The sequence below is a fragment of the Paroedura picta genome, chromosome 4 (genome assembly GCF_049243985.1).
Source record: "Paroedura picta isolate Pp20150507F chromosome 4, Ppicta_v3.0, whole genome shotgun sequence".
NCBI classification, from domain to species: Eukaryota; Metazoa; Chordata; class Lepidosauria; order Squamata; family Gekkonidae; genus Paroedura; species Paroedura picta.
Genome location: NC_135372.1, coordinates 72,327,435 through 72,342,791, shown reverse-complemented (window position 1 = coordinate 72,342,791; position 15,357 = coordinate 72,327,435). Strand labels below are relative to the sequence as shown.

General features: G+C 38.9%; 1 protein-coding gene across 11 annotated transcripts in view; it reads left to right on the top strand.

The window, feature by feature from the left end:
- Window positions 1-15,357, top strand: part of LRRC7 (leucine rich repeat containing 7) — a 287,543-nt gene that overhangs the window by 206,391 nt on the left and 65,795 nt on the right. For 8 of the 11 annotated variants that reach the window (XM_077333347.1, XM_077333343.1, XM_077333353.1 and 5 more), the window contains 4 exons: window positions 7,846-7,915; window positions 10,013-10,112; window positions 11,748-11,872; window positions 14,371-14,421. In XM_077333347.1, the coding sequence (XP_077189462.1) occupies window positions 7,846-7,915; window positions 10,013-10,112; window positions 11,748-11,872; window positions 14,371-14,421 (346 nt within the window). The remainder of the gene's footprint in view (window positions 1-7,845; window positions 7,916-10,012; window positions 10,113-11,747; window positions 11,873-14,370; window positions 14,422-15,357) is intronic. The other 3 variants (XM_077333350.1, XM_077333354.1, XM_077333346.1) reach the window with 1 other exon arrangement.

The following is a 15,357-nucleotide window of genomic DNA, read 5'->3' as shown; positions in this document are numbered from 1 at the left end:
TGTGCTCATAGAGGGATGGATGAAGACTAACAAACTGAAACTTAATTCCAACAAAACAGAGGAGTTACTGATGGAGGGAGATTTTACCCAGGAACTGAGATGTTCTGGGTAGGGTTGTACTCCTCTTAAAAGAACAAGTTGGTAGTTTTGGTAGTTTTGGGATGCTGCTGAAACAGATGGCCGTGGTGGCCAGGGATGCCTTTCAGCAGCTTCATCTGGTGAGTTAGGTGTGGCACTTCCAGACCGTTTATGCACTGGAGGTTTCATGCTGGGCTGCAGGCTGGAGTTTTAGTCATGGCAGGTTGCCCCACCTCTTCCTGCACCCACACGGGGGAGTATTTGGCCCAGTGCACCTCATCTGCCCCCAATTTGTGCTCCTGCACGAGAGCTGGGACAGTGAATTTCCCAGTGCGTAAATGGTCCCAATGTGAGAAAGACTTTGCCACTGTGGTTCCCAACACTTGTTATACATGTCTGCTGAGGATCTCTCCTTATATTGTCTCTTTGAAGGCCCCTGTAACTACTTTTGTTTTGGTGCCCCTGATGATAGAATAAAGAACATAACAGAAACCTTTGCTGTACAGAAACTTTTGTGCCTTCAATGCCATGGCTCTTATTTTGCACTAAAATCTGCTTTTTTTAACATCTGTCTCAACCACCATTACTAGTAGAAAAGATCAAAACTAACAAAATTTGTGGCAGGGTATGAGCTTTTTTGATTTAATCTTGATTTAATCCACCGTTGATACTGATAGCAAAATGTACACAGATTTTTAAAAAGATTCTCATATTGCCTCAAACTGAATACTCACACCATTTGGCAAGGTGTAAACAAGTAAAAGCAAAGAAGACAGAAAAGACTAAGATTTCGATTTTTCTCCACTTCTCCGTGTCTATATTCCCTGCTATTTGGACAACATGGCCTGATATCAGTTAATTTTGTGAGACAAAGCACTACTAGGATACTTGCAACAGCACAAGGCCTAATTGCCTGTCAGGTTTTAGAATGAGGTCCCCTGCTTAAAAAGCAGGTTAATATGTTACACTAAATGCATGGCAGATTCCATTGTTCAGGCTTAGATCTACTGTTTTGATATGTGAAAGCAAATCCAGGAACAAGACCTCTCTTTCAACAACAGAGGCTACAACAAACAAAATCTTCCAATAAAGAGATTTTTATCACTATATCTGTACCACATAGTGGCTCCATGGGTGGGATAGTGTCTGGACCTTGTCTGGCACACATCTGGCTGGCTGGACTCTGCTTCCGCTGGTTGCAGAGGTTCTTTTGCCTCCTGTTTCATCTGCACAACAACCCTGTGCAGTAGGCCTCATTTCAACTCCACAACAACCTGCATGGGAGACCTTAAATCAGGGGTTGTCAAACTACGGCCCTCCAGATGTCCATGGACTACAATTCCCAGAAGCCCCTGCCAGCATTCACTGGCAGGGGCTCCTGGGAATTGTAGTCCATGGACATCTGGAGGGCCGCAGTTTGACTACCCCTGCCTTAAATGTTTCTTCTCCTCAACCGTGTCCAAACTCCATAACAGCCCTTTTTGACTGGGCAGCTGATCTATATATTCTGCAGATGAGCTGTAATTCTAGGAGCTCTCTAGGCCCCACCTGGAGGTTGGCTACACCTGGGTTTGAGATATTCCTGGAGGCTTGGAAGAGGGCCTTAAATTCGTACAATGCCTCAGAGTCCGGCCTCCAAAGTAGCCATTTTTGCCTGCAGAGCTGATCATTATAATCTAGAGATGAGCAGCGATCTAGAGAGGATGGTGGAGGCTCACACTGTGGTTGGGGTAGAGTGGTTGCGGGTGTGTCCCTCCTGGGCTACAGGCTTTGGCCAGCCCTTACCAGCAACTGTTTGTATTTTGGGGTGCAGACAGACAGACAGACCAATATCAATCCTGCGAGTCTGGAAAGTTCGGGAAGATCTAAATAAAGAATATTTACTGCCTGAAACTGTAAATAGTGAAAAAGTAAATAGCTGGAGAGACATGGGAACTGAAGTTACTTTTTTCAAGATTGGCCTGGTAAATAAAAACTCCTATAAATTCAAAGACATTAAATGGCCCAGAATTTCAAGTGTAGTTAACTTTACAGGAAAGTACACAGTGAGAAAGAGCCTCTTGTGGCGCAGAGTGGTAAGGCAGTGACATGCTGTTTGAAGCTCTGCCCATGAGGCTGGGAGTTCAATCCCAGCAGCCAGCTCAAGGTTGACTCAGCCTTCTACCCTTCCGAGGTAGGTAAAATGAGTACCCAACTTGCTGGGGGGTAAACGGTAATGACTGGGGAAGGCACTGGCAAACCACCCCGTATTGAGTCTGCCAAGAAAATGCTAGAGGGTGTCACCCCAAGGGTCAGACATGACCCGGTGCTTAGTCAGGAAGGGGATACCTTTACTTTACCTTTTTTACACAGTGAGACTTTGGGGGAAACTAGGTGATCCACTTTTATTAGACAATGACTTGGCCTTGTAGACAACAACAGGGATTGCAGTTGCCAGCAGTAGGTCTGAGGATTCAGAAGGGCAGACATCACCACCCAAGCAACCAAGTGGATTCTGGGGCCACGTGCATTCCTTTTGAAGGGATGCATGTGAGGGGAGAGAGCTTTCCCTTCAGCCTAACTGCCTAGAGATGAGCTGTACTTCCAGGGGATTCTTGGACCCCACCTGGAGGCTGGCATCCCTAAACCTTAGGGGGATACAATGCTACATTGTCACCCCTCCAAAGCAGCCATTTTTGCCTGTGGAGCTGGTCTGTATAGTCTGGAGATGAGCAGCGATTCTAGGCCCCACCTGGAGGTTGTCTGTCCCTGATCTGAACATATTCCTTGAAGTATGAAAGTGGGGCCTCAAAAGTGTGTAATGCCCCCACAGCTACCTAGCACCCCCTGACCTATTTTAGGTCAAGACAACATTGCAGAGTGGAGGTAAGGTTGCCAGATTGGTTTAGATTCATCTTCTGGAATTCCACACTACCAAGTGTGCATAAACCTTGACACTGCTGTGCACAGAGGGACCTCCTCTTAGGGTTGCCATCTTCCAAGTGAGGCTTACTACCCTACCACCCTCACGGAGAGTCTGCTATGGGAAGAGGAAGGGAAGGCGAGTGGAAACTGCTTTGAGACACCTGAAGCCTGCTGGGTGACTGCAGCCCATTCCCAGTTCTCTCAGACTTCTCACAGCCCCACATCCCTCACAGGTTGTCTATTGTGGGGAGATGAAGGGAAACTACTTTGAGACTCCTTTCAGTAGTAAACAGCAAGGTACAAAAATCCAGCTCTTCTAAGGAGTAACTGTGAAAGAAGCATTTGGGCACATAATATTTTATCAACAGTAAAAAATGGAGACAGAAGAAGCAAGGTAGACACCTGTGTACTGTGACTACCCCATGTGTATTGGGGCAGGGGGACAAGAAGGGAAATGATGTTGAATGCAGAACTGGGAGGAATTGGTTGCCATGTAATCTCCCTCTAAGAAGAGTGTCTAGTCTCATTTTCCCTTCACATATCTGAAGACATGGCTCTGGAAAGCTCATCTGTAACCACTATGCCACAATTCCCAAAGGTCAGTCCTCTTCCATACTCAATGAACATTCCACACCACAGGTTTTTGACACCCATATCTCCACACCCATGCCCTCATCTGACATAGATATAGTTGTCTAAAAATTCTTTACTCTGTTTTCATGCACATGTGGTCTGGCTGAATCGTCTAAAGAATTTTGTTTGACCAATGAACAAAGATAGAATTTGCTGTGGTAGCTATTAAGACTAAATGGATAATGTTTTGTATGCCACCTGGCCTGTCTTTTTTCTCCCGGGCCTCTGAGCATCTCCTTTCTATGAGAATAGCCCCATGTTAACTATGAAACTGAGACCTCTGCTAAGAGGATCTGCAAGATGTCAATAATCCTTTGGATAAATATTTTGTAAATATTCAGTTTCTTGAATTATATCATTGCTTTCTAATAGACTTCTTTCAAGAAGGGAAAGATATGAGCAATTGATTTGGTCTTGGAAAACATCTTCCATTTCCTCTAGGGTTCCTTTGTGTTATTAAATTGAGGAAAGAACTGAAGTCCAACACTAGCAGAATTCTTTGAGAGTAACACAGGAACAGACAAATGATGTTTCAGTCCAGGCTGAACATAGTTTTATTCAAGGTTTAAGCTTTTGTTTGCACATCCTCAATCATTGCATATAGGCAGAGAGAGGGTGGGATGTGGGGTTAGTTGCCAAGAAGGGCTAGTTAGAGTCAGGATAAATAAGTTACTGAGCGTTATAGCTGACACTGGATTAAAGTAGTTGGTAAGATCTCTTTTCCAACAACCCAAGAGACTACTCTACACATGGACATCACCAGATGGTCAACACAGAAATCAGACTGACTATGTGCTCTGCAGCCAAAGATGGAGAAGTTCTATACAGTCAGTAAAAACAAGACCAGGAGCTGATTGTGGTTCAGATCATCAGCTTCTTGTTGCAAAATTTAGGCTTAAATTGAAGAAAGTAGGGAAAAGCACTAGGCTACTCAGGTATGAAGTAAATCATATCCCCGACGAATATACAGTAGAGGTGACAAATAGAGTTAAGGAATTAGATCTGATAGAGTGCCTGAAGAACTACGGACGCAACATTGTACAAGAAGTAGCAACTAAAACCATCCCCAAAAAAATTAATACAAGAAAGCAAAATGGCTGTCTGAAGAAGCTTTACAAATAGCTAAGGAGAGAAGGGAAGTGAAAGGCAAGGGAGAAAGAGAAAGATACACCCAATTGAATGCAGAATTCCAGAGAAAAGCTAGAAGAGATAAGAATGCCTTCTTAAATGAACAGTGCAAACAAATAGAAGAAAACAATAGAATGGGGAGGACCAGAGATCTTTTCAAGAAAATTGGAGATATGAAGATAATGTTTCACGCAAAGATGGGTATGATAAGGAACCAAAATGGTAGGGACGTCACAGAAGCAGAAGAGATTTTAAAAGGTGGCAAAATTATGCAGAAGAACTATACAAGAGCAAGCTTAACACCCCTGATAACCACAATGGGGTAGTTACTGACCTGGAGCCAGACATCCTGGAATGTGAAATCAAATGGGCCTTAGGAGGTCTGAGCAACAATAAAGCTAGTGGTGGTGACAGCATTCCAGTTGAACTATTTGTTGTTGTTGTTGTTATGTGCAAAGTCGTGTCCGACCCATCGCGACCCCATGGACAATGATCCTCCAGGCCTTCCTGTCCTCTACCATTCCCTGGAGTCCATTTAAGTTTGCACCTACTGCTTCAGTTACTCCATCCAGCTACCTCATTCTCTGTCGTCCCCTTCTTCTTTTGTCCTCAATCACTTCGTGGTTATCAGGGATGTTAAGCTCGCTCTTGTATACTTCTTCTGTATAATTTCGCCACCTTTTTAAATCTCTTCTGCTTCTGTGAGGTCAAGGTTGACTCAGCCGAGGTCGGTGAAATGAATACACAGCTTGCTGGGGGGGTAAACGGTAATGACTGGGGAAGGCACTAGCAAATCACCTGTGTGCCATGAAAACGCTAGAGGGCGTCACCCCATGGGTCAGGCATGACCGGTGCTTGCACAGGGGATACCTTTACCTTTACCTTTTCCTTCTTCTGGCAAGCAATTTGAATATTTCATATAGCTATGTTTCATTTTAATTGATGGAACCATTTAACACAAAGCTAGCTGGAACATTTTTACAGCAGCAGTATGCTGATATTGAGATTTGATTTATATGGCAAAAAAGTATAACCTTAATACTTCATAGAACTATGTTTTAGCATATATTGTATTTAATAAATGTTGTATTTTCATTAGAGTTGCCAGCACCTAGAAATGTGGCAATTGACAAGTCCTACTCAGAATCAGATTCTGACTTAGGGCTCACTGACCCCTGGGCAGGGTTAGTAGAGATGGAGTGAAAAACATGTACTCTAAGGCAGAACTGAGGAGTCCAGTGGTGGAGGCAGTTTTTCAAAGGATCCAGCCAAGGAGAAGAGCCAACTGAAAATACTAATTCATCTAAAGCAGTGGTCCCAAACCCCCGGTCCGGGGTCCATTACCGGTCTGTAGATCAGTCAGTACCGGGCTGTAGCGCCTCCTCGTCCTCCTCCCTGGCTGTTGCCTTGGGGGCTACCCTGCCACTCTGCCGCCAGCTCATGTTTGGTGCTCTCTGGCAGCCGCCATGGCTGGGGCTCCCCCTTGGTGTGGCACTGTGCAGCTGCTGCTGGCAGCACCCCCCAGTGGGTGGCAAGAAGTCAGGGGCGCTGGCAGGAAAGAAAGTGGAGCAGGGGCTCAGACGGTGGCAATGTCCCTCAGCAAAAGACTACCCTCCCGGGCCTCAGTAAAATTGTCAAGCGTTGAGCGGTCCCCGGTGATAAAAAGGTTGGGGACCACTGATCTAAAGTATATTACTTATGTTCTTCTTCCACTATGTCTTTCATTCTCTTGCTCTGGCTAAGAAAAGGAAGCAGAAAAGGCAACCAGTGTTTATGCACCATAGCCTGCTTCAAGACTAGAATGACCTCCCCTCTTGTAAGAAAGGAAGCGTTAACTATTTCTTGAACCCAATCAGCTTCTCACTCCCCAGAAGGGCAAGGGTCATACAAACAGGTGGTAGGCCTCAAACTTCCAAGGATCATATCTACATCATCACGCTGAACAAACTAAGATCCTGGTCTGAAACTGTTAAAATTCTCTGTAGGCCTAGTGCTCCAAAGGTTTTAAAGTGCAGCACTATAGTTGCCAACCTCCAGGTGGTATCTAGAGATCTCCCACTTTTAGAATTGATCTCCAAGTGACCAAGTTCAGTTCCCATGGAAATATTCATTGCCCAATGAATGGAAAGCATGGCATCATGGCCATTGCCCCTAGCAGCTGTACCTCATAGTTCTGAATTATCCTTATCTGCTTGCTTGCTTGCCTTTTTATTTATTTATTTATTTATTTATTTATTTATTTATTTATTTATTTATTTATTTATTTATTTATATATATTTTCATACCACCCTTCCATATGGCTCTTAGCAGTTTTCATAAAACATTGTAGAACATTTACATAGAACATATAGCAATATAATAGATCAGAATCATGATATAACATGCCAACCAGAACAGCATTTCAACAGAACAATAATATTGACAATCCCTGGGTAGGTTTGATCTCTCAGTCTGAAGGGGGGAAGGGGACCTGTAGATGTTTTGAGTCAGTCAGCCTCAAGCAAATGCCTGGTTGTGTTCATAGTCAAAGTAATGAATTGTGCATAGTATTAAGGAATATTCGCTGTTATCTCTGCAACCAAGAGATTGTCTAGCAAGTTGTTCATTCAAAAACCTGAGAACTAGAATTCACAGGCATCTAATGAGTCTAAGAAGAATCCAAATTTTTAAAGAGTCGCAGATTGCCTGTTCAGTTTTATGAAATATATAGCTATTTGTTTATGATTATAAAGAGTCAGTGTTGTGATAATAAATATAATAAACCTGTGGTTATGTCCCATGTGCTCAATGATCTATAAATACGAAGTTATGTGCCTTATACCTATGATTTAGATAAATTTTATGAAGATGGTTTGTGAGTGGCATTATTTTTACATTTATGAACAGATTGAGGATTCAGAATGTTAAATACACATAAACCCAAAGATGTTTCTCTAAAAATCAATAATTTAAAGTGAATGTGTTTGTAAAAATGTCCTTAAAAATAATGCAATAAAAGATAAACAATTGAAAACTGGCAGAATACTATCATCTGATTGAAACATATGTAAGTAAGACTATTGTCTTCATAAAGAACTCCTGTTTATATTTTTTTTCTACAGACTGAAAAATTTACCTATTACTTTTACGAAACTAAAAGAACTTGCAGCTTTGTGGCTTTCTGACAACCAGGTACAAATTTAATTTGTCCTTAACAGTTAAATAACAGTTTGTGGAGTTCAACTCTAGTATAGTAATGAAAACTATCAAGAAGAAAAAAAACATGACCGTTGTCCAGAAACTCTCATCAACAACATCCTTCTTTGCCTTTAAACCCTTTCATATTAACCAACCCTTTCAGTACCCTGTCAAACACGTTAACTTTCCAGTTTCAGTGTGGAGTGAATGTTGATACAAATGCAACCTATCAGGAATCTGACTCCAGTGCATTCTTATTCTGGTTCTTGTTTTCTAAGCAATGTATTGAAAGGTTGGTTTATTTTAGCAGAAATCAATGAAATAGAATCTGCACATGCACATGCACACACTCACTGAAGTCCCCAAATTGCTGCTGTGGGGAACATGGGACCCTTGAGACCATCAGAAGAGGCAGGATGGTGGGGGTCTGTGATGAGAAAGGGAAAATTAGTGAAATTTGGCCTCTCTTTGTGCTGAATGGAAACTGAGTTTGTATGGAATCCATTACAGTTAGTTCTCTACTTTGTAGTGATTTACTGGTTTTGTATGGACCTTGCTGTAGCCTAAGGATATCAGTGGTGCTTCAGAATACTCCAGTTTGTGAATGTGTTATTAATAAAAATATGCTTTTAATTGAACGATTAGTATGAACTTTGTTACTATTTATATAGTAGTAGAATAAGTTCATAATGATGCCTGATGAGTCTAGGAAGTGACATGGATATAGAATGGGGTATTCTGCAAATGATATAAACATGACTTTGAGGAAATGTTACAGACAGGAAAATGTTTATTTTAGTGTACAGCTGTTAAAACCTTAAACAACAATGACATTTCATGCATGTCTCTTGTTCAAATCCATAGTTTTAAGGACTCCTTAAGACAAAATAATATGGCAATATATACCTAATATACAGCTAAATAATGACAAAATAATATCATGCCATGTGATTGGAGATACAGAGTTGGATCTAGCCAGTATTTCCACTCAGTCTATCCTTATTTCCTATCCTCATTACAGCACCGATCCTATATAGCTTTTGCCATGCAGATCCCATGATTTCCACCCATTACTTTTGGTTGGTTTCAACCATGGCCACTTTACCATTACAGTCTATGATAACAGGTCTCTTGATATGTAGTGTGTCTGTGTGTAAGTTCTGGGAATAAAAAACAGGACCAAGGCTCATAATATAAAATAGGCTTTAAAAAATTATTACTCAGTTTTTAAGTCTCTAAAAATTCCCTATGCATTATGAATCAGTAATAAATAATGTTAAATTATAAACTTCTTTATTTTGATACAAATTCTCATTGTTAAAGATGTTATATATTTAAGTCAAGATGTTTATTATATTGTATTGTTTTATGAAAATTTCCCATGTAAACCACCCCGAACCTCAATATAATAACATAAATAATAATAAATAATATAATAACAATAGTGCATTTACATAAATATGGTTAAAATTACATAATTGAAATGTTATTAAAAGTTAAAGGCCAAGTCTTAACACTCCTGCTTGTTGGTAATTCAGTCTGCATTCCTAACCACTACACCGTTGGTGTCTGTATTATGTGTTAAAGAGTCCCCTGAAGAAGCCTTTTTTGGCTAAACATGTAGGGAATTTTGTGAATACATAAAAACTGAGTAATAAAATATTTTGCACCATCAGCCTCAGCCTTTTTTTAAAATACACAGTGATGGTGCAGCTCTTTATTTTTTTGTATAAAGTGCTGTCACAGCCAACCTATGACCTCATTAAGAGGCTTTTCATGGCAAGTGAGAAGCAGAGTGCCCATGGCCTTCCTCTACAAAGTCTTCCCAGGTGGTCTCCCTTCCAAGTATTAACCCTGATTAGCTCCAAGATATGATGAGATAGGGCTGTGCCATGCCATCTTCCTTCCCAAGGTGGCATACACATTCTCTGAATAAATATTATGAAATTATGCCATTAGCAAATTTTGAGCATTAAAATAGTGCTTTTGTATTGTTTAAAATTCAAAATACCTTTAGAATCATGATTCTGTTTATTTCTTTTTATTTGGTTTTTTGGAATTATGATAATATTGTTTATATTCAATTTATAGTCAAAGGCTCTTATCCCTCTTCAAACTGAGGCCCATCCAGAAACAAAGCAAAGAGTGCTCACTAACTACATGTTTCCTCAGCAACCTCGTGGTGATGAAGGTAAACTCTTACTAATAGTCTTTTTGAAAAATATATACAAACATATACAGTAATTATTTAATGTGGGATTCAGTCCTTTGAACAATTTTTCTATGAAAAGTTATCATTTATTATTTTATATACAAAACATATATCCCATTTTTCTGCCATCACAGGGGGCAGCAAGGTGACTAGCACAAGAGATGTAATAAAAAATCACAATTTAAAAACATTTTAAACCAAATCACCTTCACATAAATACATGTCATTAAAACAGATAAAATCCATGGGAAGATATAAAAGCCACAATTAAAACATTGGTCAGAAAGAAAGAATTACTGAGGGAATAACACATGAAACAGAACAAAACATGAAACAAATGGGGACGAGAATAAAAGAACTCCAATAGCACACCTTGCGATCTTTATTAGTGGAAAGGAGCAAGAGGCGAGTAGCACCCTAAGGACTAACAAATTTTCTGGCAGGGCATGTGCTTTTACGAGTCACTGCTTACTTCTTCAAATACAGCTAGAATGAGAATCTGTCTGGAGAGTAGAGAGTGGAGTGATTTCAAATGACAAATGACAATAGCAGGTGTTGGTAATGAGACAAGTTATCTAGGTCTCATTTTAGTTCTGAGGGGAGAATTGGCTTGAACTTCATTATCAGTTACAATTCAGCATTCTCTCATTCTAACCTCCCTTTGAAGTTCCTTTGTAAGAGAACTGCTCTTAGCTCAGCAACTAAATGTCCTTTTAGGAAAAAAGGTTCCCCCATTGGTTTTTGAATGATGTGCTTTCTAATGTCAGACGTATGTCCATTTATTGTTTTTATCCTTCTGAACTGAAACCTGGACCAAATTGAGACCTAGGTTTCCTGTCTATTACCAATGCTGATAGCTCTACACCTACTACCTGTTTAGATATTCCAGCTAATCCAATCTCTCCTGTTATTGTCATTTGCTATCTGAATCCCTTTATAAAATTTATAACTCTAGTACCTTACATTTTATGGCACACATAGCCCAGTCTGACAAAATGACATATGTCAGATCCAGCTATTATAACAAATGAGTTTAACCTGTGAAACAGTTTGCCGCATTCAGGATAGCTTGGAATTGTGCAGTCACTTTTCATGCAGTCACATTACTTAAGAATGGAACATTTGAGATTGCTCAATGATTATAGAGATAATTATTGCTTTTACAGTTAGGTCAGACATCATAGTGTTGGTTCCAGTTTCATATCAACAATATACTGGATTGTTATCTTTGGAGTAGATCTCAATGTATAAAGTTAGAAGACAGTAACTACTTTTCTGGGGTAAGCATGATAAAAATTATAAGACATTATTACTTTCCCATTTTATGTCTGAATGATGCCAGTTGTCACTTGTTAGAAAGTGGCTCTGGATAAGTTGTGAAGGCAAAACTGGAGAGAACCATGTGCATAGAGATTTAAGCAGATAAACAAATTCTTCTTTTTTGTGGTGAATCAACAAGAAATCTTTGTTACATACTTCAATTATTTGCAGCCACTTCAGATAATATAAAAATTAGAAATGCAATGCCATTTTTTAAAGGTTAGAATTTGGTAGCACTTTACAGTGATAATTCAAAGATTTGTTGTAAAATTTATTTTATTTGGATTTTTCTAGATTTCCAGTCTGACAGTGATAGTTTTAATCCAACTTTATGGGAAGAGCAACGTCAGCAACGTATGACAGTTGCCTTTGAATTTGAAGAAAAAAAAGAAGAAGAGGAAAATGCAGGAAAAGTTAAGGTAATTAATATTGTTCTTCTTGGGTTTGGGGGTAAAATCCAGTACACGAGTCCCACTGCAAAGAAATAGATAATTCTTAAATGTGTGAAATTAGTCTTATTGAAATATTAGAGTTAACTGCCTAGAGCTGTGATTGTGCTTCCCGTTGGCTATGGTAGATGGAACCATAAGTACTTACAGGCTTTTTTTCTTTTTCATAGTAGGCAATAGGAAAGTCATACTTGTATATTTGTGGCCAATTCATTTAAGTACATTCAACAAGTTTGACTTTATTTTCCCTCCTACTGCCAGTAGTCTGTTGAACCTATAGTATGTGCTTTCAGAATTAACTGAAATTATTTTTGTCTCAGGTTTACCCCCCAAAATTGTACATGCAATATATTTCATTATGCAAAACTGATAATCTCTTCAGTATACAGAATACAGAATATGACTGTTACATCTGCTTCCCTCACCTAAAATATTGATCCAGGCCAGTGTCATGATTGCCTTGACATGGTCTTAATTATATGATACAGTATATCTTACATGACTGCCTAAATGCTCTGTTTATCACATGTAGGTTTGGCTCACTGTAGGAAATATACTATGCATCCTGGCTGCAGAGTACCATTGATTCTCCTAGGATTTCCATGTGAGCAGTGCCTTGCTAGCTTGGGGCAAATGTCACTCCAAAGAGGTTATATTTTTGAGCCCATTAAACAAAAAATTGCCTAATATGCCTGAATTCTGAACCATTTAATCCAGTTTTAGCTCCATAGTTCCCTTTCTAACTTTACTACCTGTCCACTTTAAATTAAATTTGCTATGCTGAGGAGTCATATCTTTCAGGTCAGTTGTATTTGAAAATTCATCAAAGCTATCATTGAAGCTATGTGCAAACCGACTCCACCACCCTACTTTCCTGTTTCAAGCTTTGCTTTTTGACCTGACTCTTTCCAGAGTTTTTGAAGAAGTTACACAACAGTGTGTCTTCCTGAATTATAGTGCTTGAGGCTGCTGTAAAGCATACCATGTAAAAATGCTGTAAGACATCACACTGTTATTCTAAGCTAATTGTTTAGAATACAATTCAAAATTAAAAAAAAATTAGGGTTGCGGGAAGTATTAAAGTACTTAAATTCTTATGCATAGCCAACATTCTAACTGGAGACTGCCAGCTATGCTGAGGAAGTACTTGTTCCTGTGACAAATTCCCAGTTTGCTAGATGTATAATGGAGCTTACATAAGGTCTGCAGTTGGCCCTATGATCCCTTCATCAATCACAGTTTTTGGTGGCTTTGCACTTGTATGTTCATCTCTTGGTTACTCCAGTATCAAGTGGTGATTATTATTTGAGGAACATTCATCAGTAATCAAGAGGAAGAAGAAGAAGAAGAGTTGGTTCGTATATGCCGCTTTTCTCTACCCGAAGGAGTCTCAAAGCGGCTTACAATTGCTTTCCCTTTCCTCTCCCCACAACAGACACCCTGTGGAGTAGGTGAGGCTGAGAGAGAGCCCTGATATTCCTGCTCGGTCAGAGCAGTTTTCTCAGTGCCGTAGTGAGCACAAGGTCGCATGTGGTTGCATGTGGGGGAGCGCACATTCAAACCTGGCTCACCAGATTAGAAGTCTTCACTCCTAACCACTATAGCAAGCGCAATAGAATGGCTGTGTTCTCTTGACACAATTTCAGTCACAGGTTTTTTCAGTGTAGAAGGTTTGTTTGCTTGCACAAATATCAGTGGAGGTTAGTCTGTTGTAGCAAAACTCACCAAATGATGAGAAAATGGGTGAATTAGCTCTGATATCTGTTCTGTTTTTTAAGCCATTGGCACATGTAATTCTGATTTTATAGCACAATAGAAGAAACACAAGATTGCTTTCAGTTATATAGTGGAACTCTAAATTAATTTTCTTAGATAAAATCACTGCCCCTCCAGGCAAATTAGACAATACTAATACAATATGGTATGCTGTATAAATGGTATATGGTATAGATGAAGTTATTTTGTAGTTACTAATTGTGTTTATTGTATTCTGATACATCAAATGGTTACAGATCAATCCAACATATTGGTGTCTAAAGGTGATTCACTTACACATCCATCCAATAAATATAACACACAATAATGATTATTTCTTGTAGATACTTAAATCTTCAAGTGAACTTGTTTTGGCATCTTGTCTACCTGTATATTGCAATATCACCTGCAGGCACTTCTGTGTTTGGCTGATACGAAGGTACTTTTCTGATAGATGAAAGAATCCTTAATAGCAACAGTCAGATATTCAAGGAAATATATGCCCTGAGGGACTATACACATTAATCTAATAGGCGTTGGTTTATTCTTTTTAGTTTAAATGAAAGTAATATTTGATAGACCTTTATTACAGTTTTTCATAATAACTTTGTTATCAGTGGATCTTGTGAAATTTGCTTTTGGTCAAGTATTTCATTTTTTTTGCTGTAATGAATTTGATAGTAGAAATTAAAAAAAGCAATTCTTCTATCCAGGAATATTGCACTTTGGAAGGTTTTTATCCCCAGCGGCATGCTACTTCTGAGGTAACTTTAAATGTGAAACATAAAAGACCATGAATAGAAAGGGAGTCTAGACTTCATTTGGTAATTGTCATTCTTAATATCATTTTAATATCAACTATGGAAAAACCTTTACCCTAATTCTATTTAGCACATTTGCCTATACACATAATAGCGAAAGTTAATATTGAAATAAGATAAATTGTCTAAACTCAAATCACCTTATATAATTAATCTAGTTACACTGTACTTTATTAGCCTTTCCTGTGCATGCACTATTTTGCTTAGGTCCCAATAATTTTTCAGGTTATATGTAAGTCATAAATTGACACACGGCACAGGTTATGTACTTAAATTCTTAAATTAGACCATCACCAATTACAGTCTTTCAACTATGTCAGCTAGAGCAGTAGCAAACCCTGTAGTCCACACATCACTGACAGCTTTCTTGTTGAGATTGTATGTTGACTTGTTATGTAGTATTTCATATTTGCTATTGAGAATCATGTTTTGATGTGCTTGTCCGTAATGCATATTTTATTATATTTCTATGCTGAATGTAAGTTGCTACCATATTCTGTAATTGTCACATCAGTCAAGCTTTTTGAATGAATGCCTCTTAACTGGTGTCTATATTGGAACCTTAGCTTTATTTGCTGTTGTTGTTTAACTTGGGAGTAAAAATAATAATATTAGACTTGCACAGACACACGCTTATTCCATAAAAGGACAAAGTTTTCCCCTATTAGGTGCAATCCATTGAAATTTATCCTATTTATTTTATTAGTATTTAATAACACTTAACTTACAGTGGCTTATACACAGTATACTAGAGTGTGCTGTGTTAGCTTTTTAAACCCAGAGTGTCTTTCCATTTTGAATCACTAGAGAAAAGTGTGAACATGAAAGTATAATTTTAATCAAAATATTCTTACGTTATAAAGTTTTAGGCAAATGAAA